Raw genomic sequence first — 25,344 nt, 5'->3', positions numbered from 1 at the left:
ATGTGGGGCTCGATCCCAGAATGCTGGGATCACGCCTTGAGCCGAAGGCAGACACTTAACAACTGATCCACCCAGGCGCCCCAAACATCTGAATCTTGATCTCCGCTCAGGTCTTGACCTCAGGGTTGTGAGTTCAAGCCCTGTGCTGGGCTCCACATTGGGTGTGGAGTCTACTTAAAAAAAAAAAAAAAACAACTCAGGAAGGCAATGAGAACAAAAAAGTTTATGCACACATTTACAATTAGGATTATAGATTCAATATTTTCCTTTTTTTTTTAAGATTTTGTTTAGTTATTTGAGAGACAGAGCACAAGAGCCGGGGGAGGGGCAGAGGGAGAAGCAGACTCCCCGCTGAACAGGGAGCCCGATGAGGGACTCAGTCCCAGGACTCTGGGATCATGACCTGAGCTGAAGGCAGACGCTTAACGACTGAGCCACCCAGGCACCCCAATAACAATTTATTTCTAATTTTGTTTTGATTGTACAATGTGAAGAAAATCCTGATTTTCCCATGCAGGTAGTTGCAAATACAACAGGTTTTTTTTAAAAGCTTACTTTCTGATGTCTAAATATTCCTCTCTTTTTTTTTAAAGATTTTATTTACATAATCTCTACACCCAGTGTGGGGCTCGAACTCACAACTCTGAGATCAAGAGTCACACGTTCCACTGACTGAGCCACTCAGGGGCCCCTCTAAATATTTCGTAAGAGAAGGAGTGGTGTGAAATTTTTGTTTCCAAGTTGAAAGATTAACAATATTTTCACATAACTTGTATTACTTAAGACACATTTAAAGGTCAGAGAAGGACCTGAAACTTGGGATAAGCATTGTAGGTATTTATAATAGGAAATGGTCATGATGTTATTGCACAACTGACTCTTCTGGACTTGTTTGAACAACTTTACATGAACTGACATACACAGGCCTGAATTTTAAAAAACTAATGCAGGGGCACCTGGTAGCTCAGTCATTTGACCATCTGACTCTTGGTTTCGGCGCAGGTCATAATCTTGGGGTCTTGAGATTGAGCCCCACATTGGGCTTCGTGCTCGGCACAGAGTCTGCTGGAGATTCTGTGCCTCCCTCTGCCCCTCCCCCCGTTCATGCTCTCTCTCTAAACAAACAAACAAATAAATAAATAAAATCTTTTTAAAATAATAAAAAATAAAAAGACCAGTGCAGAGTTAAAGCCTTCCCAAGGAATGAGAATTTTTAAGTCCAAATGCAGGTCTGCAAACCCTTATCTGACACTCTCAGGGCCAAGTGCCTTTCAGTGCTCAAGATCTTACAGGTTTCAGAAACATAACATACTGTCTATTCTGTAATGTCCCCAGCAGGGTCTAGGGCAGCACTCTAGGGCGACAAAACAGAGGAATAATTTTTTGAAAAACATCTGAATATTCACAGTATATGAGAGAAATAAAGACTCTAAATAGCTACCCATCAGGTCAGGTTTTGCCACTAAATAACTTTTGGTGCCAAACTATTAAAACACTCTTAGTTTTTGGGGCGCCTGGGTGGCACAGCGGTTAAGCGTCTACCTTCGGCTCAGGGCGTGATCCCGGCATTATGGGATCGAGCCCCACATCAGGCTCCTCCGCTATGAGCCTACTTCTTCCTCTCCCACTCCCCCTGCTTGTGTTCCCTCTCTTGCTGGCTGTCTCTCTCTCTGTCAAATAAATAAATTTTAAAAAATCTTTAAAAAAAAAACACTCTCAGTTTTTAAGAGCACTTTAGATGTCAGGACTGTAGACTTCAGGATTGCGGACACGGCAGAAATGACAGGAAAATGTTTTCTTGTATCGTCTACACAGAAACATCTGCAAGTGGTGTGCAGCGTGTTTGAAGAGCACATGCTGATTTCAGTAATTTAGTATTTTTCAGAAGTGAAGCACCTCCCATCTAATGGAGATGGGAATGGAGTGGGTGGAGGAAGTGATGAGAACAAAAACTGAAACGAAATGAAAATATTCAACTATTTCTAAGTTCCTGGCAAAGTTAAGATTCTGAGTCCTTTGTCCTTATAGTCATCATCAAAGGTGATCCCAGCAGAGCCCAGTGATGGCTCTGATCCCCCTGGTTCCCACTCCCCTCCTCCAAAGTCTTATGCGGCTTATCCTTCAAGGGCACCGGAATAAAAAAAATAAGGCTAAAACCAATGTCCTATGAATAGACATCGGAAAAGAAAACACAAATTAAGGTTAAGGTTTGGGGCTTAAGCTAACTCATAGAAAAGAAAATACTTAAATTAAGACACCATCTTTTTAGCTGTAGGATTGGCAATGACACTATACTAGCTGGTGAGGATGTAGAGAAAACAGTCACTCATGCATTCCTTGTTGGAATGTGAGTGATACAAACTCTGTAAGGAGCAATTTGGCAACATGCAATCAAAACCACAAATGCACATGCCTCTGACCCAGCAATTCCACTTCTAGGAATTTTTCTCGCAGATCTTCTCACATGTGAGATAAATGATATAGGTACAAGGTTAGTCATCGAAGCATTGCATATGATAGCAAAGCATTAGAACCCTGAATTCTGAAAGGTCTGGTACCAAAGTTTCAAGTATACTATGGAATATCCACATAATGAAATACAATGTAGCTATTCAATCTTAAATGAAAAACATAAAAAGCAGGGCAGTGTGTATAAAATACTACTATTTGTATAAAAAGAGGAGTGGGTATACATTGCTTTTATAGGTATAAAATATTGCTGGAAAGATATACAAGACACAATGGTGGTTTCTAGGGAAGGGCAGGAGTAAGAAGAAAAGTTATCACTCTATACTCTTTCGGTCTTTCAAGTTTTAAGTCATGTAGATGCTTTATCTAGTCAAAAAATAGATGGAGCTCAATTAAAATATTCTTTAATTTAAAAAATTTTCAAAGGGGTGGGGTGCCTAGGTGGCGCAGTCGTTAAGCGTCTGCCTTCGGCTCAGGGCATGATCCTGGCGTTCTGGGATCGAGCCCCACATCAGGCTCCTCCGCTGGGAGCCTGCTTCTTCCTCTCCCACTCCCCCTGCTTGTGTTCCCTCTTTCGCTGGCTGTCTCTCTCTGTCAAATAAATAAATGAAATCTTAAAAAAAAATTTTTTTTCAAAGGGGTAACTTCATTGAGAAAGTGGGCATTTGGCAAAGATTGAAGGAACTTAGATATTCAGAGATCTAGGAAAAGGAATTCCAGGAAGAGAAAACAACCAGTGCAAAGATCCTGAGGCAAGAATATGCTTGATCCATTAGAGAATTGCAGAGACAGCCAATGCAGAATAATGTGAATTTACATTTTCAAAGGCTCACTCTGGCTGCTGAATTGAGGTCAGATTGCAGGTGTGAAAGGCATAAAGAAGACCAGTTAGGAAGCAATTATGGTAATCCAGGCAAGAGGTGATGGTAGCTCAGACCAAGAGGTAGCAGTGGAATTGATGTAAAGTGGTCATATTATGGATAAAATTTGCAGGAGGAACCAGTAGGTTTCCTGATGGAATAAATATTGGAGAGAGCTGAATGAGAGAAAGAGAGAAGTCAACTAGATGCAGAAGATTACAAGAGGAGCAGATCTCATGAAAAACAGAAGGAGGTCCCTTTTGCACATGTTGAATTTCAGATGCCTATTAGATTAAGGCCAAAATGGAGTAACAGGGATTAGATTTACCCGCCCTCCTGTAACAAACAAGCAACAGCAACAACAAAAACATCAAATATATGAAACAATAGTTCTCGAAACATTAAATTCCAAGTAACCATGGACAATGATGGCTCTATGATTGCCCCAGCTTACTGCCTTGAGAGAGTTTCCAAGATGAGGTACTGGAAGGAGAAACCCAGGTAGCACTCAGCTGACTCCCTAGTTGAGCCAAAAATGCAGGGAGACCAAGGCTACTGAAGTTCACAGAACTGAGGATCAGAGAGAGGAAAGCCACAGAGAGAATTCCAGAGATCTGCAGAAGAGCCCTACAATTTTCTCACCCATACGTGAGAAAATTATTCAAGGATAGAGAAAAAAAGCTTTATGACATGATCGTATGGAACAGTAGCGGGCAATCAGTAAGGCTGGGCAAAGTGCCTGATCCCACCAGCCTGACTGAATTCATGGGGCATTAGGTAGGGGATGCAGAAGGGTCTTGCCTCAGTGGTAAGGAACAATTAGCCCTAGATTAAACGCTGCTCCGGTCCTATCTAACAAATGTTAAAAGCAAGACCCAAAAGGATCAAACTGTTTCCAAGTAACTTAACTGAGTCCCAGAACAACACTCCAGAATATTTATAGAATTACAAAAATATCCAGCACCCAACAAGATAAAATTTACAAAGTCTGGCAACCAATCAAAGAATATGAGGCATACAAAGAAGCAGGGAAATATGATCCATAATGAGAAGAAAAATGCATCAAAACCAAGCAAAAACTCACAGGCGTAAGAATTAGAAGACTGAACATTAAAACAATTGCTATAACTTCATCCCGTGTGTTCAGAAAATTAAATAAATATCCACTAGACACCCAACAAGAGATGCTGAATACGCTGTTTGATGTATAAATTTGGAGTTGAGGGAACAGGTCTAAGATAAAAATGCAAAGTTTGGAGTCATTGGTGCGTATATAGATGGGTGTTTAAAGCCACAAGTTTGAATGAAGCCACCAAGGGAGTACAGATGGATAGAGAAGAGAAAAAAAATCAATGCCTATGCCCTGAGGCATGTCATTATAAAAGTCTGGGAGAACAGGAACGATCAGCCTAAGGAGGCTCAGAAATTGTGACTGTTACGGAATAAATGTGACTCCCAGTATGATGGAATTCAGAGTTGGAGTCCTTAGGAGGTAATTACGTTTAGATGAGGTCATGAGGGTGGGATAAGAAAAGGAACATCTCTCTCCACACTTAGGCACCAATAAAAGGCCATGTGAGCACACAGTGCAGCAGCTGTCTGCAAGCCAGGAGGAGGGACCTCACCAAAACAGAATCTGCCAGCACCTTCGTCTTGGACTTCCCAGCTTCCAGAACTGTGAGATATTGTTTAAGCCACTTAGTCTATAATATTTCATCACAACAGCCTGAGCTAAGACAGTGACCCCTGAAGTAGGAGGAAAACCTGTAGAGTTCAGAATTTTGAAGCAAGGAAAGAAAATGCATCAAGGCAAAAGCGTGATCAATTGATTGAGCAAATGTCACTGATGGGTCAAGATGAAGACTGAGGATTGATCCTGGGATAGAGCAATGCCTAGGTCACTGGAGAGCCAGAAAAGCAGTTTGGTGCAATGATGGGGGCAAAGCCAGACTGGAGTTGGAGAGAGAGTGGGAGAAGAAGAACCAGAGACAAAAAGTATAACCCATTATTTTAAGGAATTTGCTGCAAGAAGGAACAAAGAAACAGGGCAAGCTATTGGAAGAACTGGAGTCAAAAGAAGGGTTTTTATTTAATTAGAGAAGTAACAACATGTCTATAGGCTGATGGGAATTACATGATAGAGAGGGGAAATGATGATGGTCGGTGGAAGTGGGGGAGAGATAGAACCCAGTTGGAAGCACGGATGCATTATCTCTGCTAACAGAGAGGCAAGTAGAGTTTAAGATGCTGGTATTTCCATAGGTGTTCTTCTCTAATTCTTCATTTGTCTAATTCTTCATCTAATTCTTATCTTGTTGGGTGCTGGATATTTTTGTATTCTATAAATATTCTGGAGCGTTGTTCTGGGACTCAGTTAAGTTACTTTGTCTTGGTGAAGTAGAAAATAAGCTTATTGGCTAAGAGTGTGGATGAAGGATTTGGGGGTTTGAGGAGAGAGAAGAAGGAATGAAATAATCACCAAGGAGAGTGGGAGAAAGAATGGATTGGGGAATTTTGATTGCCTGGGAGCATTAGGATCCACTGGGGATTCATGGTCACGAATTAAAATGAGATGGTTGTTCTCACCTTCGTGAGACCGTTATATGAGTTAGCTTGTATGGTTTCCACCAGCCACTATCAGCTGCACCAATACAGGCATAGAGGAGGCGGGTTTCGTTCTGCCAGGTGAATATACTGAAGCCACAGAAGGGGACAGGAGTCCAAGTTGTATGCAAGAGAGTTATTATATTGAATTTAAGCTGGGTAAAGAGGAGACCAAGTACAGAGAGGGTACTGGACAGTAAATATGCAGTAGGATTGATGTATTAGGGTTTCTGGTATTGTAGAATATAGGAAGTGTAGACCTATAGGAATTGACTTGGAAAAATAGGAGGTGGTGCAAAAGAATGGGATATGCAAAGCCGGGATAATAGAAGAGGTTACAGTTACCGGGAATGAGAAGGTCTATCGAAGCATGACCACGAGAGTGTGTGGCTGAGATAAAGTGGAAGGTTAAAAGTGTTGAAGATTTGTGGAACTATAAGGCCAAAGCTTTAGAAGGATCGCCTATCTGTATTTTGAAATTGCCAAAAATTATGACAGGAATAGTGTTAGAAAGACAGTGAATCAGGAACCAAGATCATTGAGAAATGAGGGGAATGACCCAGGTTCCAGGAGAGGACGACAACACTGAGTAGATGTAGATGATACAGTCTGATGCCATGACCTTCAACACTGAGCGGCCGGGGAAACAAGAGAATGGTCTGTACATGGTAATGAGGCTGGAGGAGTCACACACTGCCAGGCCCTGTAGAAAGCCGGCCTGGGGAGGAAAAGACAGTCACCCACTGAGTGAGCTGCAAGAGGGTATGGTCGTTCAGGGAATTCGCTCTTGGGTCAAGGGGCCTAGTCTCTTTCTACCCATGGTAACTTAGCAAGCTGCTTAACCTCTCTGAGCCTCAGTTTGTCTATAATAGTATCTCACACCAATTTCATTCAATAGTATCTCATACAAATATTGAAGTTAAATGAACAAATACATGAAACAGGCTTAATGAAGTGCCAGGCATTATTGTGGGCTACGCTGGGGAGATGTCCTTCTGGTATCTTGCAGCTTTAACTTCTATAACCAGAGGGCAAAGTCTTTCTCTGTGACTGTGATCTTAGAATCATACTTTTTATCCCTTGACCCTCTCAACACACCTTTCACTCAGTCTGATGTAATGCAATAAAAATTACTATTATCATTAAAGGGATAGGAGTAGGGAAGTGGTATGATTTCCAGGGTCTCAGGAAAATTTTGAGCCCCCCCCCCCCCGCCAAGAAATCCCTCCCATTTCTGGCTAATGATTGAAATGTCATTAACAAGGAGCAGAAGTCCCTCAAACCTTTAGATATAGGTCAACCTGATGAGTTGATTTATATCTATTTGCACTGAAGGATAAAGGATGGTAGCGAGGACAGTACAGGATGCCCAAAGGGGCTCCAGCAGTAAAGGACCAGGAAAGGTGGTCAGGGCCGCCTAAGACAAACTAACACAACATCGTAAATTGCTGGGGGGAAAATGTTTGTCATTAAATTGTGTCACAAGTAGAGACCTCCAATCACACACTCCCAAAGTGGAAGTAGAGTTCGCCTAGGCCCAACCGAAATGATTATTGTTTTCTGAAATCTCTCTCAGGGTTTCTCTGGCCAGCCTCTAGGGTTCAGCTTTTCCCCACACTCATCGCCTGTGCTTCGTTCCACGAGAAGACCAGAGTCTCTCCTTTGGGAGTTCTTTGGGACATTGGCATCTAGTGATGGCAGGATTTTTTGTTTCTTTTGTCCTGGGTTTTTCAACCATTACTCAGGGACTTTTTGCTTCTTTTTTCCTGGCTTCTATAAATTTTTATTCTAAACATTCTCTCTCTCTCTCTCTCTTCCTGTTGGAAACCTTAGTTCTTCTTGCTTTTTATCTAAAAGAGATCAAGAAACATTTTTATTTTACCCATGAATAGAAGGATACCCAGAAAAACCTGAGCATATTATGCCAAAAATATTTCACAGTCAGTCCCAAGCAGTGAGGACAAAAAAAAAATAATTTGCTTCCACGCTAAACATAAAGGGAGACAGAGATTGCAAACAGCCTATTTAGAGGTCAGACAGAATAAAGTGACTAAAATTAGAACTAGAGCCTTACTGGCATTGTTGGTATCTTATGTTCTTCCTTTTCCCTTGTAGTAAAATAAGAGATTTTAAAAACAGAACCTGCACTCCAGGAAACAAGACCCATTATGGGACTCTCACTTTAAGTTTATGCTCTCCGCTTTGGGATTCCCCCACTGTGGTTCCTGTTACCACAATTTAATTGCCCTCCATCATTTATCTTGTTGCCCTCTTTCTCTAGCTGAAGGGTGGGCACACCAGAAGTCCTATTCCCTCAGCTCCTTAGCACAACTGAGAAAGGTTGGATCTTTCAAAATTGTCTTTTTTTAACTGAAAAAGAAAATTAAGAAGAAAAGAGTGTGACTATAAAGGGGTAGCCTAAAAGAATTCTTTGCAGTGATGAAACAGTTCTGTATCTTGATTGCAGGGGTGATTATGAGTCTCCACAAGTGATCATTTCAGTATGTTACAATCTCTCACAAAACTATACACACACATTGTGCCAATTTAAGTTTTTGTTATTGTGCTGGAGTTAACACAGGATGTAGCCATTAGAAGAAACTGATGGAGGCTACACAGGACCTCTCTGTGCTATCTTTGCAACTTCCTGTGAATCTATATTTCAAAAGGAAATAATTTTTTAAGCCATCATTAAAATATAATGGCAGAGTTCATGAGTTTGATCAAGATAAATCAAGTTTCTCTACCCCTTTTCAACAACAGATCATCCCTACAGAAAATCAATAAGGAAACGTTAGATCAGACATTTACAGAACAACCCATCCAACAGCAGCAGAATACACACTCTTCTCAAGCACACATGGAACATTCTGCAGCGTAGATCACATGTAAAGTCACAAAAGACCTCTTAATTGAATTTAAGAAGATTGAAATCATAGCAAGCATCTTTCCTGACCACAATGGTATGAAACTATAAATTCGTGACAAGAAGAAAACTGGACAATTCACAAATATGTGGAGATTAAACAACATGCTTCCGAATTACCAGTGGGTCAAAAAAATAAATCAAAAGAGAAATCAAAAAATACCGTGAGACAAATGAAAATGGAAATACACCATGGCAAATTTTATGGGATGCAATAAAAGCACGTCTAAGGGGGAAGTTCATAGTGACAAATGCCTACATTAAGAAACAAAACAAACAACCTAACATCAAGGAACTAGAAAAAGAAGAATAGACTAAGCCTGAAGTTAGTTGAAGGGAGAAAATAACAAAGATCCAAGCAGAAATAAATAAAGTAGAGACTAAAAAGGCAATAGAAAATGAAACTAGGAGCTGATTTTTTGAAAAGATAACCAAAACAGATAAACCTTTAGCTAGCTTTACCAAGAAACTAGGAGCTAGTTTTTTTAAAAGAAGCAAAACAGACAAAACTTTAACGAGACTTACCAAGAAAAAAAGAGAGAGGACGCAAATAAATAAAATGTTCAGTGAAAGGAGACATTACAGCTGATACCATACAAACACAAAGGATCATAATAGACTACTGGGAACAATATATGGCAACAAATTGGACAACCTAAGAACAAATGGATACATTCCTACAAACATACAATCTACCAAGACTGAATCATGAAGAAATAGAAAATGTGAATATACCAATTACTAGTAAAGAGATTGAATTGGTAATAAAAAACCTTCCAACAAACGAAAGTCCCAGGACCAGAAGTCTTCACTGACAAATTCTACCAAACATTTAAAGAAAATTAACACCAATCCTTCTCAAATTCTTCCAAAAATAGAAGAGGAGGGAACAGTTCCAAACTCATTTTATGAAGCCAGCTTTTACCCTGATACTAAAGCCAGACAAGACAGTACAAAAAAAGTTCAGACCAATATCCCTGATGAAGAGATGATGCAAAAATCCTCAGCAAAATATCAACAAACCGAATTCAACAGTACATTAAAAGGATTATACACCATGATCAAGTGGGATTTATTCCAGGGTTGCTAGGATAGGTCAACACGCACAAATCAGTGGAATACACCACATTAACAAAATGAAGGATAAAAATCGTATAATCATCTCCATAGATGCAGAAAAAGCATTGACAAAATTCAACATGATTTCATGATAAAAACTCTCAAACTGGGTATAGAAGGAATGTACCTCAAAATAACAAAGGCCATACATGACATGTCCACAGCTAACATCATACTAAACAGTGAAAATCTGAATGCTTTTCCTCTAAAATCAGGAACAAGACAAAGATGCCCACTCTCATCACTTTTATTCAGCATAGTACTAGAAGTCCTAGCCAGAGCAATTAGGTAAGAAAAAGAAATAAAGGGAATTCATATTGGAAAGGAAGAAGTAAAACTATCTCTATTTACAGATGACATGAAATTATATTTAAAAACCCTAAAAATCCCACCAAAATAAAATCGTTAGAACTAATCAATAAATTCAGTAAGGTTGCAGGATATAAAATCAATATACAAAAATCAGTTGTGCTTCTATACACTAACAACAAACTATCAGAAATTAAGAAAACAATCTTATTTACAATAGCATCAAAAAGAATAAAATACATAGGAATAAATCTAAGCACGAAGGTGAAAGATCTATACGCTGAAAACTATAAAACATTGATGAAAGAAAATAAAGAAGATACAAATAAATAGAAAGCTATTCCATGCTCATGGACTAGAATTAATATTGTTAAAATGTTCTTACTGCCCAAAACCATCTACAGATTCAATGTAATCCCTATCAAAATTCCAATGGCATTTTTCACAGAATAGAAAAAACAATCCTAAAATTTATATGAGACCGTGAAAGATCCTGAATATCCAAAGTAATCTTGAGAAAGGAGAACAAAGTTGCAACACAACACTCCCTGATTTCAAACTATATTATAAAGCTGTAGTGATTAAAACAGTATGGTATTGACATAAACACAGATGCATAGATCAATGGCACAAAATAGAGAACCCAGAAATAAACCAGGAGCCAAGGGGCGCCTGGGTGGCACAGCGGTTAAGCGTCTGCCTTCAGCTCAGGGAGTGATCCTGGCATTATAGGATCGAGCCCCACAACAGGCTCCTCCGCTAGGAGCCTGCTTCTTCCTCTCCCACTCCCCCTGCTTGTGTTCCCTCTCTCGCCAGCGGTCTCTATCTCTGTTGAATAAATAAATAAAATCTTTGAAAAAAAAAAAAACCAGGAGCCAAAAACATACAATGGGAAAAGGAAAGTCTGTTCTATAGATGATGTTGGGAAAACTGGATTGCCACATACAAAACAATAAAATTAGACCATTATTTTACACCATACACAAAAATCAACTGAAAAAAGGTCTTTAATCCTAAAGACTTGAACAGAAGACCTAAAACCATAAACCACCTAGAAGAAAATATAGGGGATAAGCTCCTTGACATTGGTCTGGCAAGGACTTTTTTGAATTGCCACTGAAAGCCAAGGCAACAAAAGCAAATATTAGCAAGTGGCACTACCTCAAACTAAAAATCTTCTCAGCAAAAGTAAGCATAAAGAAAATGAAAAGGCAAACTACAGAATGGAAGAAAATATTTGCAAACCACATATCCAATAAGGGGTTAGTATCCAAAATATACAGGGAACTCGTACAACTCAATAGCAAAAAGGGAAATAACCTAATTTTGAAATGGGCAAAGGACCTGAATAGACATTTTTCCAGAGAAGAGATACAAGTGACTCTCAGGTCCATTGAAAGGTCCTCGGCATCACTAATCACCAGGGAGATGCAAACCAAAACCACAATTAAATGTCACCTCACATCTGTTAGGGTGGCTATGAAAAAAAAAGACAAAAGATAACGAATACTGGCAAGGATGTGGAGAAAAGGGAACACTTGTACACTGTTTTTGGGGATGTAAACTGGTACAGCCACTATGAAAAACAGTATGGAGGTTTTTCAAGTAATTAAAAAGAAAAATACGTATGATCCAGCAGTACCCCTTTGGGGTATATATTCAAAAGAAGCTAAACCATATCTCAAAGAGGTATCTGTACTCCAATGTTCCTTGCAGCATTATTCACAATAGCCAAGGTATGGAAACAAGCCTAGTGTCTGTCAAGAGATGAATGGATCAAGAAAATATGGTATATATTACACATAATGGAGTATTATTCAGCTTTTAACTTTTTTTTAAAGATTTTGTTTATATTTTTGACAGAGCAAGAGAGCACAAGCAGGGGGAGCAGTAGAAGGAAAGGGAGAAGCAGGCTCCCTGCCGAGCAGAGAGCCCCATGCAGGGTTCAATCCCAGGACCCTGGGATCATGACCTGAACTGAGGCAGATGCTTAACCATCTGGGCCATGCAGGCGCCCCTTATTCAGCTTCTTAAAAAAAAGAAATCTTGTCATTTGTGACAACATGGACAAATCTGGTGGACATTATGCTAAGTGAAATAAGCCAGACAGAAAAAGGCAAATACTACATGGTATTGCTTATATGTGGAAACTTTTTAAAAAGTTTTTTTCAAGTCAAACTTATAGAAAGAGAGTAGAAAAGCGGTTGCCAGGGGGTGAGGTGTAGGGGAAATAGGGAGAGGTCGGTAAAAAGGTAAAAGCTTTCAGTTATAAGATAAATAAAGTCTGAGGGTCTGATGCATAATGTGGTGACTATAGTTGATAATACTATATCATATAATTGAAATTTGCTAAGAGAGTAGAACTTAATGTGTTCTTGCCCAAAAAAATATTTTTAAGGGTAAATATGTGAGGTGATTAATTAATTAATGTGATGGGGGAATCCTTTCACAATATATATGTATATGAAATCATCACATTACATGTTTTAAATATTTTACAATTTTATCAATTATACCTCAATAAAGCTAAAAAAAACAGCTTTCTCTTATTTTTAGTTAAAAAATATTTTTAGTTAAAAAAAATACAGGTATGCGGAAAGTGTAATGTCACATTTCTATGGAATATGTTGCTGATTCTAGGTATCACACTAAAAGCAATTTTAGAGGGTCCCGAAATCCTGCCAGAACCTTCTGTCTTAGTCCACTTTCAACTAGGTTCCTTCCATTAAGTCCTCTTGGCCCCTGGGTACCATCTTTTCTCCCTGGCATGAGAAACGGATCCACCAGTCCATTTTCTTCTGACCAAAGAAATGTGACAATTCACCTGCTTTTAAAAGTTGTCTTTTCCCAAGTTTCAGGTGAAGCAGACACACATTGTTCCCAAGTGACGCATGAGGCAATATGATTGATACCCTTTAAGTCACAATGAATAATTCCTTAGCCCTTCCAGGCCTTGGCAATGAGTCCTTCCTGGCTCTGAAGTCTCTGATGGTGATTCATTTAGAACCCCTCTCTGCCATTCACTCAGGGAAAGGATCTTGTAGTAAAGTTAACCATAACCATCCTACTGCATAAGGCAGTAACAGTGAGGGGATTCTGTCACTAATACCCCAGGTCACCTGCAAATGAATAAACCAAATAGACTGAAGACCCTGGCATAAATGGATTTCCTTTGTCTGATTTCAGGTTATTTTTTTTCTATTATCTCAATTATTTAAAAAGGACAGTTTCTGCATCATGAGGAAATTTCTTAATATTTTTCCAATTCTTTTTTTCTCCCACCCAAAACATTGTAGTCCAGGTTATACTGTCAATTCCATTGATTTGTAATGACAGGCAGGTAGGCAAAGGTGGTTATGAGGTACACGGTCAAGGAATAATGTAAATGGCTTTATGCTGCTTGGTTGACTTGACACGGTGCTTCCAAGGTTCCTTATTATAATTCTCCTTTAATTCTTCAGAATTTCAGTTACAGTTCTGTTTATTTCATCATGTGCTAACCTCCAACCTAAGGTCAACTGTTGAATTTAGCCCTTTTGGTCTATGAAAAATCAAAGTCCTTTCCTGATGGGCCCCAAATACACACCTTTTGGCTTCTGATAAAAACTGCTCTCCTGAAACCTCATGTCCCATCCAACAGACCAGAGTCTTCCTGAACTCCAACTCTTACTCTTAGTCCACGGCTTTCATAAGACACCCTGTTGGGGTAACTGCCACCCTAAAGAGGCTTCCTGTCCACAGTTTAAAAAATAATTAGTCTCAATTGTGTGGTCATTTTTCATTACTAATCAATTTGTGGTGAGGAAGAAGATTTTGTTTTTTTGGTTTTTTTTAAATTTCCATTCCCTTGAGAAAAAAAATAGAGGGGAGAGGCTTTGGGTGCATCCTCACCAGAATTTTCAGCTGCAATGTCTTGCCACAGAGTTTAACCCAGAGAAGACATTGTTGCCTGACTGACAAATTGATCAAAACCACAAGGAAAGCAGATGAGAGCATGTTCGATTTCTTTTTTTTTTCCTTTTTACAAAGTTGTAATATTGTACTATACAAAAAAATATTGTGTTATACAAATGTATTAAAAGAAAATTAATTTTCAGAAGACACTGAAACAACTTATACCTCAAAATTTTATGCTTAAAGATCTTAAACAGCCAATTCTGTATGTGGACTTCCGAAGGAGGTTCAGGTTTATTTCATAAGTTTCAAAAGCAAACTATGGTACCTTGTGTTGATGATGTTCGTGCCGATCCACAAGAAATCTCAATTGGAAGAGAGGAGAAAATCTGAATTCCCTGTTTTCATAACAATTCAACACGAGCTGCTAGCTGCCTGAATCTCCATGACACGACAGCCTTTTATCAACCTTCTCTGGGGCTCAGGTCTTGGTGTGGAATAAGACAAGTCAGCCAGAACTGGGTTATAACCATGATTTATTACAAGTAGATAGTAGACACTGAGTATGATAAAGCAAAGGGAACTTCAAACAGGGAAAGGGGAAACAAAAAATCAAGGGGATGCCCAACAATAAATTTCAGAGTCAGAACTGTAACACCAGACATCATCAGGAAAGGGAACTCCCTACGGAATATTGTAAGATAGGAGCACCTTTCTCATGTTGTTATTCATAGTTGGAATTCAGGGGAGAGGACCCCACGATTCAGACCACACCAAATGACCAATACGATGTAATGATCAAACACTACTTCCGGCTAGGTATCCCAATAATCAAGTTCTATTTAAATCATATTCCCAAGTCTTCTCTCAATCACGGTGAAATAACGGGAATATTGAGAAGAACAGAAAGCAAAAGATTGGTCATAGCCCTTAGAGAGACCGGTGGTGTATGTATGGATTAGTCCATTCTGGGGGTACTATTTTCCTGTATTGTCTTCATTATCCAGTCAACGTAGTTCTGCACTCGTGTGTAGATTCCATACGTTCCACACTGGGGGCCCCAGGACACCAGACCAGCTACATAGTATTTGAGGGTCTCTTCATTGGGAACCCGTAGAGCAAAGGCCCCACCACTGTCCCCTTCACAGCTATCAACACCCTTCTCTCCTCCAGCACAGATCATGTTATTAGTAAAAACATAGGAATTTATATCCACATTGACATTTTTCCCTTTCACCTCCCGGCATTTTTCTAAGGGAGCAACAGGTAACATTGCCCCTCGGAGCAGGATCACATGATCTCTTACCATGGTTCGGCCCCAGCCTGAGATCAGTCCCAGGTCTCCCACTGAGGGGTTGTATTCTGAGGAGGTGCTTGGCAGGCAGATGGGGGAGACAGTGGGTCCCATTTTCACTGGCTCTTTAAGCTGCACAAGAGCAATGTCATTGTCGAAATTCTTCCGTGTTTCTGGGGCATCCAGGAATTCCCAACCCGGATGAATAATCACACGCTCAGCAGTGAGCATCTGGGCTTTTGCCCGTTGTGAGGCGACCACTGAGGTGGACCCAACGTACATTACTGGGTCACGGTTTCCCTCCACGACGTGGGCAGCTGTCAGCACCCAGTACTCATCGATGAGAGCCCCACCAGCCCATGGGTCCAAAAAGAAGACTTGCCAGGGGAAATTTTGAATCTCTGCAACGATTCCTCCAAATATCCTCTGTGTTCCTCTAAAGGGCTTGCTGGGAACACCACAGACTAGGGAGGAAAAAGAACAAGGTGGAGAGAGAGCAAGAAATAAATTGCCGGCCTCCTGCAAATCCTCCAATGACTCAAAAACTTGCCAGGCTTCAGAATTCTCTAGCACAGGGCGCCTGGGTGGCACAGCGGTTGAGCGTCTGCCTTCGGCTCAGGGCGTGATCCCGGCGTTATGGGATCGAGCCCCACATCAGGCTCCTCCGCTATGAGCCTGCTTCTTCCTCTCCCACTCCCCCTGCTTGTGTTCCCTCTCTCACTGGCTGTCTCTATCTCTGTCAAATAAATAAATAAAATCTTTAAAAAAAAAAAAAAGAATTCTCTAGCACAATAGAGCTAACCCTGTATTTGGTCAACCACCTCAGTACCAGATTCATCCTGAAGGTAATCACCAAACATCTTGCTTTTCCAAAGCCACAGGCAGGCTTGTGGGAGAGACTGGTTAAACTGAAGAGGTGTGTGACTTCCTGAGTCCAAATGAGCTAGGGCCTCACACCATGAACAGCCCCTCTAGAGGTGCTCTTCATCCTAGGTTCAGCCCATGGGGACAGGGCCCAACTGAAAACAGTGTTGGGAAACTCTTTCCTCAAACAGATGGTGGAGGAGGCAAGCATTCCACCTTCTTCTGATACCCAGATGGAGTGTTTATCACCTTCTTTACTGAAGTCCTAATTGCAGCTGAGTCCCTCCTAGCAATCCAAAGGAAGTAGGACAAAGAGAGCGTTCTCTTTTTTCGTCTTTCATCTCATTCCCCACAGATTCCAAGTTTGATCACTTTGCTATTACCAAATACAACTAAAACTGAATTATATTCCAGATGAAGTCAGCTTACCTAAATCTCTCAGTAGTCAGCCTGAATAGACTCTGAGGTAAGCATAAAAGGATTTGGACTCAGACAGACCTCGGTTCAAGGTCTACTTCTCCCTCTTACTAACTCTATGACCTTGTACTCAGTTCATTCATCTGTGAAATGGGACTAATCATATCTCAAAGGGTTGTTGCAAGAACTTGAATGAGATAATAAATGCAGTTAACTGGCTGAGCCCCTAGCTCTCAATAACAGTGTTGTTACTACCAGGATTATTATTATTATTATTATTATTATTATTATTATTATTACTATCATTATGGCTTTGCCTGAAAGCCTTCTTCTATCCAATTCTGATCTGTCTGAAACTCCTCATTTCTTTCATTGCTCTATATCTTGTTGCCAGACAGACTTTTACATAATAAGAGGGCTGGTCAACTGGTCTTGTTTCTGTGTGTGGACTCCTCACTCTCAATTTTCAGGTCCTGTTTTTAGCAATTCTACATCCCCTTACTACTACAGCTACGTTACCAAACCTAACTGGCCCCGAATCTGATACCAACTGTCACTGGCTGATTTTCTATTTCCTGTCAGTTGGCCTGACTCAGTGCGTTGGAGGAATTCCCCCAAGGTCCTGGCAGGCCCACAACCCAGTGTTGACTCCACCTTACCAAGCTAGACTCTGCTAGGCCAGACTGTTAAGTCCTTTCCCAAAAGGACTGCACCTACTTTCAGAGAGTGGCCCCACACACCAGCACCTGCATCTATGGTCTCTCCCCAAGACTGAGCCCTGATTACCTGGAACACATTTTGGCAGCTCCGTGCCCAGCAATTTGTTCACCCAGCTCCCATTGCCTGCGCAGTGATACTCTCCTGGAACGGCATAAGAGACACAGGACACACTCACCACCACATCTCCTCTTTTCCATTCCCCCTTTCATGCAGAGCCTCAGCTCCTCTAGGATTTGAGGAGGGGATCAAATCAAATCAACTAGAAAAGAATCTTGAGAACACCTTCTACACAATCCCTCTAGCCTCTGTCCTGCCAAGGGAGGGGAAGGAACAGTCTCCGAAGCAGAAGAGGGTTACAGAAAAAATTAGAAAAATGCTTCAGGTGGGAAAATACATTAAATTAAAAGTGGGGTGCCTGGGTGGTGAAATCAGTTAAGCGTCTGACTCTTGGTTTCGGTTCAGATCATGATCTCAGGGTCGTGAGATCGAGCCCCGCAACAGGCTCTGTGCTCAGCTTCACATTCTCTCTCCCTCTCCCTCTGGCCCTCCCATTCATGCTCTCTCTGTCTAAAATAAATAAATAAATCTTTAAAAAGTAAAAACAAATTAAAATCAGTGAAATGGTACATATTGTGCCTTATGCAATCCTTCATCTAGTACGACCAAGACCTCTCCATTGAGAAAGCCAGTCATATAGTATAGTGACTTGACACCGGAAGCATTACTCCTGTAGGTTCTACATTAAATAATTGGTCAAAAACTGGGTAACCACATGAAAATGGATATTGTAGGGAGAATTCCTGCCATAGTTGTGAAGCTGAGCTCGGTGATCTCTATAATTCCCTATGCATGATCCTATATCCCCATAGGAACATCTTATCTTTAGACTAAGCCAAGAGGATAAACAAAGTCCATCTCATCACCTTCATTTCTCTCCAAACTCTCTTCAAACCCAGAAAGACTGTTCTATTCCCTCTCCAGCACTCTTATTCTTTCTCCTCTTTTCTCTAGTCAAAGAAACCTACCGCTTTCTTCATCTTCCATGTAGTAATATGGCTCCTCACAAGTGTAATGAATGACAGAACCAAATAAAGTATGTTCTGGATCTTCGACTTTACCATTCGGAATGGGTTCAGGAGAGCCACAGTCCACAGCTACAAGAAGAAGACAGGTGAATGATGATCAGGATAGCCACTCCCTTCTAGGAAGAGTCACTGAACCAGTTCCATCCTCCCAGCCGTGTCCCTCACTCCTTCCCACCCCTCACATCCATAAGCGCATCTGAGATGAATCTCCCCAGACCACTGACCAATTCAGATAGCCCCTTCAAAGCTACAAGGAGGAACCTGCTTTTCAGTGGTTGGTGGAGGCCTCTGCAGAAGCCAGCAATGGACATCTATGGTGCTACTAACTCTACCAATCCCACAGCCTCTTTCTTTGAAAGAAACCTGCTGATCTGGCCAGTCTGGGACCAGATCTGGGCTGGCACTTCATGGATGGATTCCCTTCAAAAAAAAAAAAATCCATGGGGCGCCTGGGTGGCTCAGTCGGTTAAGCATCTGCCTTTAGCCCAGGTCATGAGCCCAGGGTTCTGGGATCAAGCCCTGCATCGGGCTCCCTGCTCAACAGGGAGCCTGCATCTCCCTCTCCTTTCCCCATGCTTGTGCTCTCTCTCTCTCTCTCTCTCTGTCAAATAAATAAATAAAATCTTTAAAAAAAATCCAACCCACTCTCTCACAAGTCTAAGAGGAAAACATTAATTTGAATCTTGATGAACTGATCTTTTAAATTCCATCAAAGGGGGGGAAAGAGTCCCATTAAAAAAAATACATACGTTGACATTTCAGTTTGGAATTACTCCACTTTCCATTACTTTGACAAGTAGAATAGAAAGATGTCGAGCCAACACTTCCCTGGAGAATAATACACATCACCATTAAATTATAAGGAGAGATATGGGAAATCAAAATCAAAAATGAAATCGATCTCTGGCCTTGGATCAAGGAGGAGTCCTGACCACAAGAAGCTTGGGGACATCTTAGTAGAATGACCCAAAGCACCCAGGAGTTGAGGCTAAAAGACAACATAGCCCCAGCATATCAGATCCCCTTCCCCAGGAAGACTAAAGGCAGAAGGAGAGTGTCAATCTGGCCAAGAAGCTCCATGACTCACAAGGAAGGACTGACAATCCTGAGGTGTTCTGTTTATGGAAAAGGTGTTAGACCTTGCTCAAACAAGGACATTCAGTGAACCATTAGACAATTCCACTATGCTCATCCTGATGTAGAGATTGGGGAGAAGACCCTAATGGTACTTTACCTGTACAACTTCAAACCCTTCCACACAGGTTATCTTTACCACATCTTTGAACACATATTTTGCTTTCTCGGGCTCCCAAACAGAATTGGCAGTGACTTCTTTGGGACAAGGGATTGCTTGGAAAGGACAGGAAAAAAAATTACCAAAGAGCTGGAGAATCTCTATTCTATATATATCATCCTCACACTTTCTGAAATCATTCAGTAGTCCTTAATCCTGATGCCTACCATTCCAATGGAGATGTCTAAAATAATATGGCACTCCAGGAAGAGTCATTGAGCCAGCTCCATTCTCCCAGCCATGTTAGTACATACTAACCAACCACCCCAAATTGTCTGCACCTGCAGGCCCAGTTGAAGGATTCCTAGAGGTTCAGGCATTTTACAACTACTGACAGGTTTAGATCTTGCTGAAGAAGTGAAGTCTCTCAGGATACCTAGCCATATAACAATCTACCTGTTGGCATTTTACATTGTACGAGAAGCAACTTCTAGGATACTCACGATCTCCACGGTAACGAAGTTTCCAGCCCTTTTTTTGCCCTGTTTGGTCAGTTTGGAAGATGACATTAACAGTGTTACTCTTGGTTTCAATATTCAGTGGCGCAGCAAGTCCATTACCACAGTAAGGACCAAATTGCTTGTCTCTTGCAACGAACTGAAAAGAAACGAAATGATGGAATCAGAAGAGAGAAAAAACTAAGAGAAAGAGGTAAAATGGAGGGGATAAAAGTAAAGGAGGTAATAAAAGAAACATAAAATAAGAAGGAGGGGAGGAAAAGAGAGGACAGAAAGAAAGATAATTTGTCTTTGAGGAGAAATCTCTCTGTGTGGGTTGAGAGGAAAACTAATCATTCATCACGCACAACTAAACTGTCAGGGCAGTGGCCCTTTGAATCAGCTGGTTCCACATCAAAATCTTCTCTCCGCATAGTCACTACCACTTGGTATCCCTCCTCCAACAGGATCTGATATTCACACCTTGAGTTCTCTGGGTATGGATTGGGATAATTGGGACTTGCAATTTCCCCAAGCAGTGTAGTGAATACATCCCCACTGCAATTGACTAAGGGAGAAAAAGAAGAAAAGAAAAAAAAAAGTATCAAATATAGGGTCAAGCAAAGGAGATCCTGCCCCATTCTGTGACTCTTCTCATGAACTGACCATTCCTGACTGGAGCCCACATGCCACAATTACACATCGCATACAAATCAACAGAGATACCCAGTGCCTATTGGGTTTCCATCACATGGCTTATGATGGAGCCCTCGTGGTAATGAACAGTCCCAGGTAGACTCTTCACAGGCATCTATCTCTCCTCTCCTTTAACTTGACCCTGCAGCTTGTCTTCCTCCACTCTTGTGGCTCCTCTGCAGCTTATGGGTAACTAAAGAGATGTGCCAAAGCAAGGCTGAAGCTAGTCAAAATTGGAAGGGTCAACAAAGCTCTAATTGAAGCCTTAAGCCATTCCAAATCCCAGGGAACATGCACTCCACTTGATGCCAAGCTCACCTCCGCAATTCTTCATATCATCATGGAGGAAGTGTTCTGGGGGGCAGGAGCAGAAGTAACCACCAATGAAGTTGTTGCAGAAGTGGCTACAAGGGGCATCTGCAAAGTCTGTGCACTCATTTATATCTAGAAAAAGTAGAGAAAGATTGAGGTCAAGAACAAAGACCTAGAAGGAAGAACGAGTTTAAACCCAAAACTGCAAGGGTAAGAAAAAGTAGGAAAGGCCTGTTGCTAACGTGAATAAATGCATCACATTTCAGGATGGTATTATTCTATATTACTCTCCTAAAATATGATTCTGGAGTTGTGCCCTGCCATTGCATGGCTCTAAGGGAGCTCTCAATGCCAGAGACTCTTGGCCTTCCTCACAAACAGAGCATTTCAGGATTTGGGCATTTCTGTCAAATCTAAACAATAGTTTGGCTTTATGAGATGTTCTAACTTCACTTTAACCTGGAGTTAGGTGTGGAAGCACACAGAATTTGAAGGTTTGTTTGCCATTGGATGGTTTTGAATATCATGCATTTTTAGTGTGATTCTTGGCAAATTACTTATCTTCCCTAGCCCTCACTTTCCTTATCTTTAAGTATCTTTAAGTAAGGAGATCATTATACCTACCTGGAAGAGCTGAGGTGAAGATTAAGTTAATAGAGGTAAAATTCCTAATACAGTGTCCTGTTTATAGTGGTTCTCAATAAATTACTATTTCTTACCTATTTTTACCATTATCATCATCACCACTGAGATACAACCTTGTGTTTGAATTTCACAAAGGCAATTCATGGATAGACCCAAGTCCAGTCAACACTTCGTAAGAGTTTTAATTATAAACGGAATCCTCATTCACAGAATCACTCAGTGTTTATTCTGCTTCTAATCTTTTGGCTGGATCACTAAGGCACATAGAGAAGGGTGAGCCTTACCTACAGCAACATAGTATGCAGCAAACCCAGTGAAACGCTCTTCATTGGAGAAGTCTGACTTAAAGATCACCTGGAGTTTATTGTATGGGACTTGGAACTCTTCCACAATTTGGGAGTTGGGATTCTTGCTGGTCCTCTGTCCACAGAGTTTCCCTTCTTCAAAGTCTCCTGACATTATCTAAGAGAAGAGTCGAAAGGAAGCTAAGAAAGGGTAATATTTTGGCATGGAGGTCAGAGAAGGGGACAGAAAAAATAGAACATTCCACCACCACCCCAACCCTATCCTGTATGTGCTTATTCTAATATACCTGCACCGAGTCATATGCACAGTTCTCTGACAGCTCTATGTCCAGATGGGTGAAGTAGAGATGGATCCCGTACCCTTCAGGAACTTCTATATCCCAAGATTTCTCTATCTCATTGGGGTATGCCTGAGGATAGTTAGGGGACAGGATCTCTCCATACATAGTAGGCTCAGCATAAACAGATGCCAAAAGGGAAAACAGGACAATGCACCTGAAAAAAATAAAAAAAAAGACATATGGAGACGGGGGTGACCCAGCTACTGGCAGACTAGTATAGTGCCCTAGCATTTGTCATGAGTAAAAGGGAGGGGAAAGAGAGGGAAACAGGTAGAAGGGAGGAGGGCAACAGCACATGGAGGAGAATCTTAGGCTGGAATAAAGCAAAAAGGCTTAGGTCAAACCAAAACCTGGGCTTCAGATCTGAGCTGTTTTCTTGAGAAGATAAAGGGAATAGAGTCCACGTACATCTCTGCAGACTCATGATCACTTACCACATCTCTGGAAATTTGTTCATCCCTGGTGAACAGCACACCTCAAGGTCCTGGCTCGCAGCACCTCTGGACTTTGGAGCAAAGGGGTGGCAGGGCTGGCTGTATTTGTCAAACAAACACAAGCACCTGCTTTGGTGGTGGGGGTCACCTGGCGTTCAGTGTCACCTCCATAACAGTAACACACAGGTTAAACAAAGCCATACACTGGTCACCACAGGATGCCTGTCCTCTCACACCATCCCTGGTTCTACTTCAATTCATTTTCTAGACTAAAACTAGATCTTACCCTTCTCCCATTGCGCCTCTGGATTGTCGCCTAGTTTTTCTCCCAGAAAATGAGCGCTTTCTCCCAGTTTTCTTCCTCTTCCCTCACCCCCACCCGTATGACCCCTGCCCCCTCTCTATCAGTCTCTCTCCTGCCCTCACAAAACAATATCCCGATTTCCACTCAGGTTTTCAGGAGTCTTTCCCCATCACGACTATCCATCTAGGACATTTCTCCCCCTCTTTTGGCAAAGATCCCCTTTATCACTTCACACCAGCTCTCTTTACTAAGTTTATTATTGTGCATATTTCTGTTGGTGCTCCCAATGACCACCAATGGAGGGATGAGCTTCTTTTACTAGGGGAAGGCGGTGACCTTGGGAGAAGTGGTCTGAGACAGGGTTGGGTGGGGAATGAGACAAAGGGCAGCTGAATGACAAGAAACACAAAAGGAAAGGAAAGGTATCCCTTCAATTTCCTATGTGAATTTTCCAGGGTTTGGGGTTTTTTCCTTTACTAAAAAGATGAGCTATCTTTCCACAGTTCCTCAAAAAGTCTTGCCAAAAATGTGTCTAACCCTGCAAACAATGGTAAGTAGTGAGGTAAAGAGGTTGCCTGTATTCTGCCTTCTTTTATTTTGCTCCTTCCAGCCCTCCATCTTTGCCCTAAACCTTCCCATGTGAAGTTCTCTGCCTTTCTCTCTTCCTCCATCAAAGCTCTGCTCTTCAATTTTTAAGTTTTTTTACCTTCAGAAGCGGATGGGAACAAGTGGGTCAGTCCCTTCTCTGGTGCCAGTGGGCATGCTGGGCCACCCTGCCAGCTCCCCGGGAGAGCAGCACCGGGCCTGGACGCTCCCTCTGCAAGAACCTCCGCTGGCCTCCCTGTCCTGGTTCTGTTTCATATGATTCTCTATCCCAGTGTGCATGTCTGAAATTCCCTGATCTAAACAAAGAGGGGGCTGGGAGACCATGACAAGGGAAGGGGTAACTCAGCCTTGATCTTGGAGCTCCCTCTGCTTTTGAAACAAGAACTGCATACTTCTGTCGTGCCTGAAGTCCTTCCATCCAGGGCTCCAGGGGGAGAAAGGAGTGGGGAATTCCACCGATTGCCTAATGTTCTTTTCCAGCCAAAGGGTGTGTTAAGTTTTCAGGGAAGTCAGGTGATTTGTGGGAAAAGGAGAAGATTAATACTGTGGGGGGGGGGAGCCAAACCCAGAAAGTCCAACCCTCCAACTGTGTATGAATCATGACTTAAGGGAGAGTACTTATCAAAAATGCAGATCCTTTCTGTTCTTAAAGTAAATTTAATGGTTGGATAATGACTTAGACCTAGACCCAAGCTGGTGTGGGATGATGCTCTTCCTCTTCCTAAAATCCCCTCCACATCTCCAAACATCTAAATTCTATCCACCAATCAAGCCCCAGTTCAGATACAATCCAGAGTCCCTTACCCATAACCATTGGGTCTAAATGGGTTTCAAAATTCAGAATTTTACATATTTTAAAAAGACAGTGCAGTAAATGGACCCAATATTAGGTAACACCTCCCCCTCTCCCTCCCCTCGAGGGGCTGGAATAATGCTTCATTATCAAACATTAATATTTCTGCAGCTACACATATTGATCTTCACAGTAAGTAGAATAATTAAAATTATAACTTGGTTATAATTATATATTATATTTATGTATCCCTTATAGTTATAAATTACTTCACATCAGGTTAGGTTTTGCTGACAAATGAGTTTTGGTGCCAAACTTGGAAAAAAAAAAAGCCTTTTGGAATTCAGAGTTGCAGATAAGGGCCCAAGGGATGGTGGGCTGTACGATTCCCCAGTCTTCCCTGATCTCTTGCATCACCTTTATGTCCCTTATTACTTTACTTCCTACCCCTATCTAATGACTGCATTCCAATGAAGCTACACCTTATCAACTGAAGATGCTCCCTTAGTTTACATATCACTAGGAATAAAGGGCTGCCAATTAAACTATAATATACCATTAATTATAAAATGCTTCCTGATTTCGGGAGTATTAAAATGTGGGGGAAGGGTGCCTG

General features: G+C 41.3%; 1 protein-coding gene across 2 annotated transcripts; it reads right to left on the bottom strand.

Annotated features, from left to right (window-relative positions):
* Positions 1 to 14,700: 14,700 nt before the first annotated feature.
* C1S (complement C1s) lies at positions 14,701 to 24,202 on the bottom strand. Of its 2 annotated transcripts, none has more exons than XM_045781297.2 (12): positions 24,036 to 24,202; positions 23,026 to 23,190; positions 22,538 to 22,745; positions 22,230 to 22,407; positions 21,307 to 21,432; positions 20,661 to 20,860; positions 20,299 to 20,452; positions 19,796 to 19,911; positions 19,311 to 19,389; positions 18,502 to 18,630; positions 17,543 to 17,617; positions 14,701 to 15,939 (listed from the first exon to the last, which is right to left on the bottom strand). In XM_045781297.2, exons 2-12 carry the CDS (start codon positions 23,046 to 23,048, stop codon positions 15,140 to 15,142), a joined length of 2,088 nt encoding a protein of 695 aa, XP_045637253.2. In that variant the 5' UTR covers positions 23,049 to 23,190; positions 24,036 to 24,202; the 3' UTR covers positions 14,701 to 15,139. The 2 variants fall into 2 exon arrangements, with proteins under 2 accessions (XP_045637253.2, XP_045637255.2); XM_045781299.2 differs by having other exon boundaries at positions 23,026 to 23,124.
* Between the last annotated feature and the right edge of the window lie 1,142 nt (positions 24,203 to 25,344).

The sequence above is a fragment of the Ursus americanus genome, chromosome 25 (genome assembly GCF_024610735.1).
Source record: "Ursus americanus isolate L20-20 chromosome 25, mUrsAme1.1.p, whole genome shotgun sequence".
Lineage (NCBI taxonomy): Eukaryota > Metazoa > Chordata > Mammalia > Carnivora > Ursidae > Ursus > Ursus americanus.
This window is presented reverse-complemented; position numbering and strand designations above follow the sequence as displayed.

Excerpts from the sequence above, each read along its gene's own strand:
- C1S (XM_045781297.2), bottom strand. The coding sequence starts at position 23,048 with ATGAACAAATTTCCAGAGATGTG. Across the intron at positions 21,433-22,229 it reads TGCATACTATGTTGCTGTAG|ATATAAATGAGTGCACAGAC; the intron begins GTAAGGCTCACC and ends TACTTTTTCTAG. Across the intron at positions 17,618-18,501 it reads CATGGAAGATGAAGAAAGCG|GAGAGTATCACTGCGCAGGC; the intron begins GTAGGTTTCTTT and ends ATGCCGTTCCAG.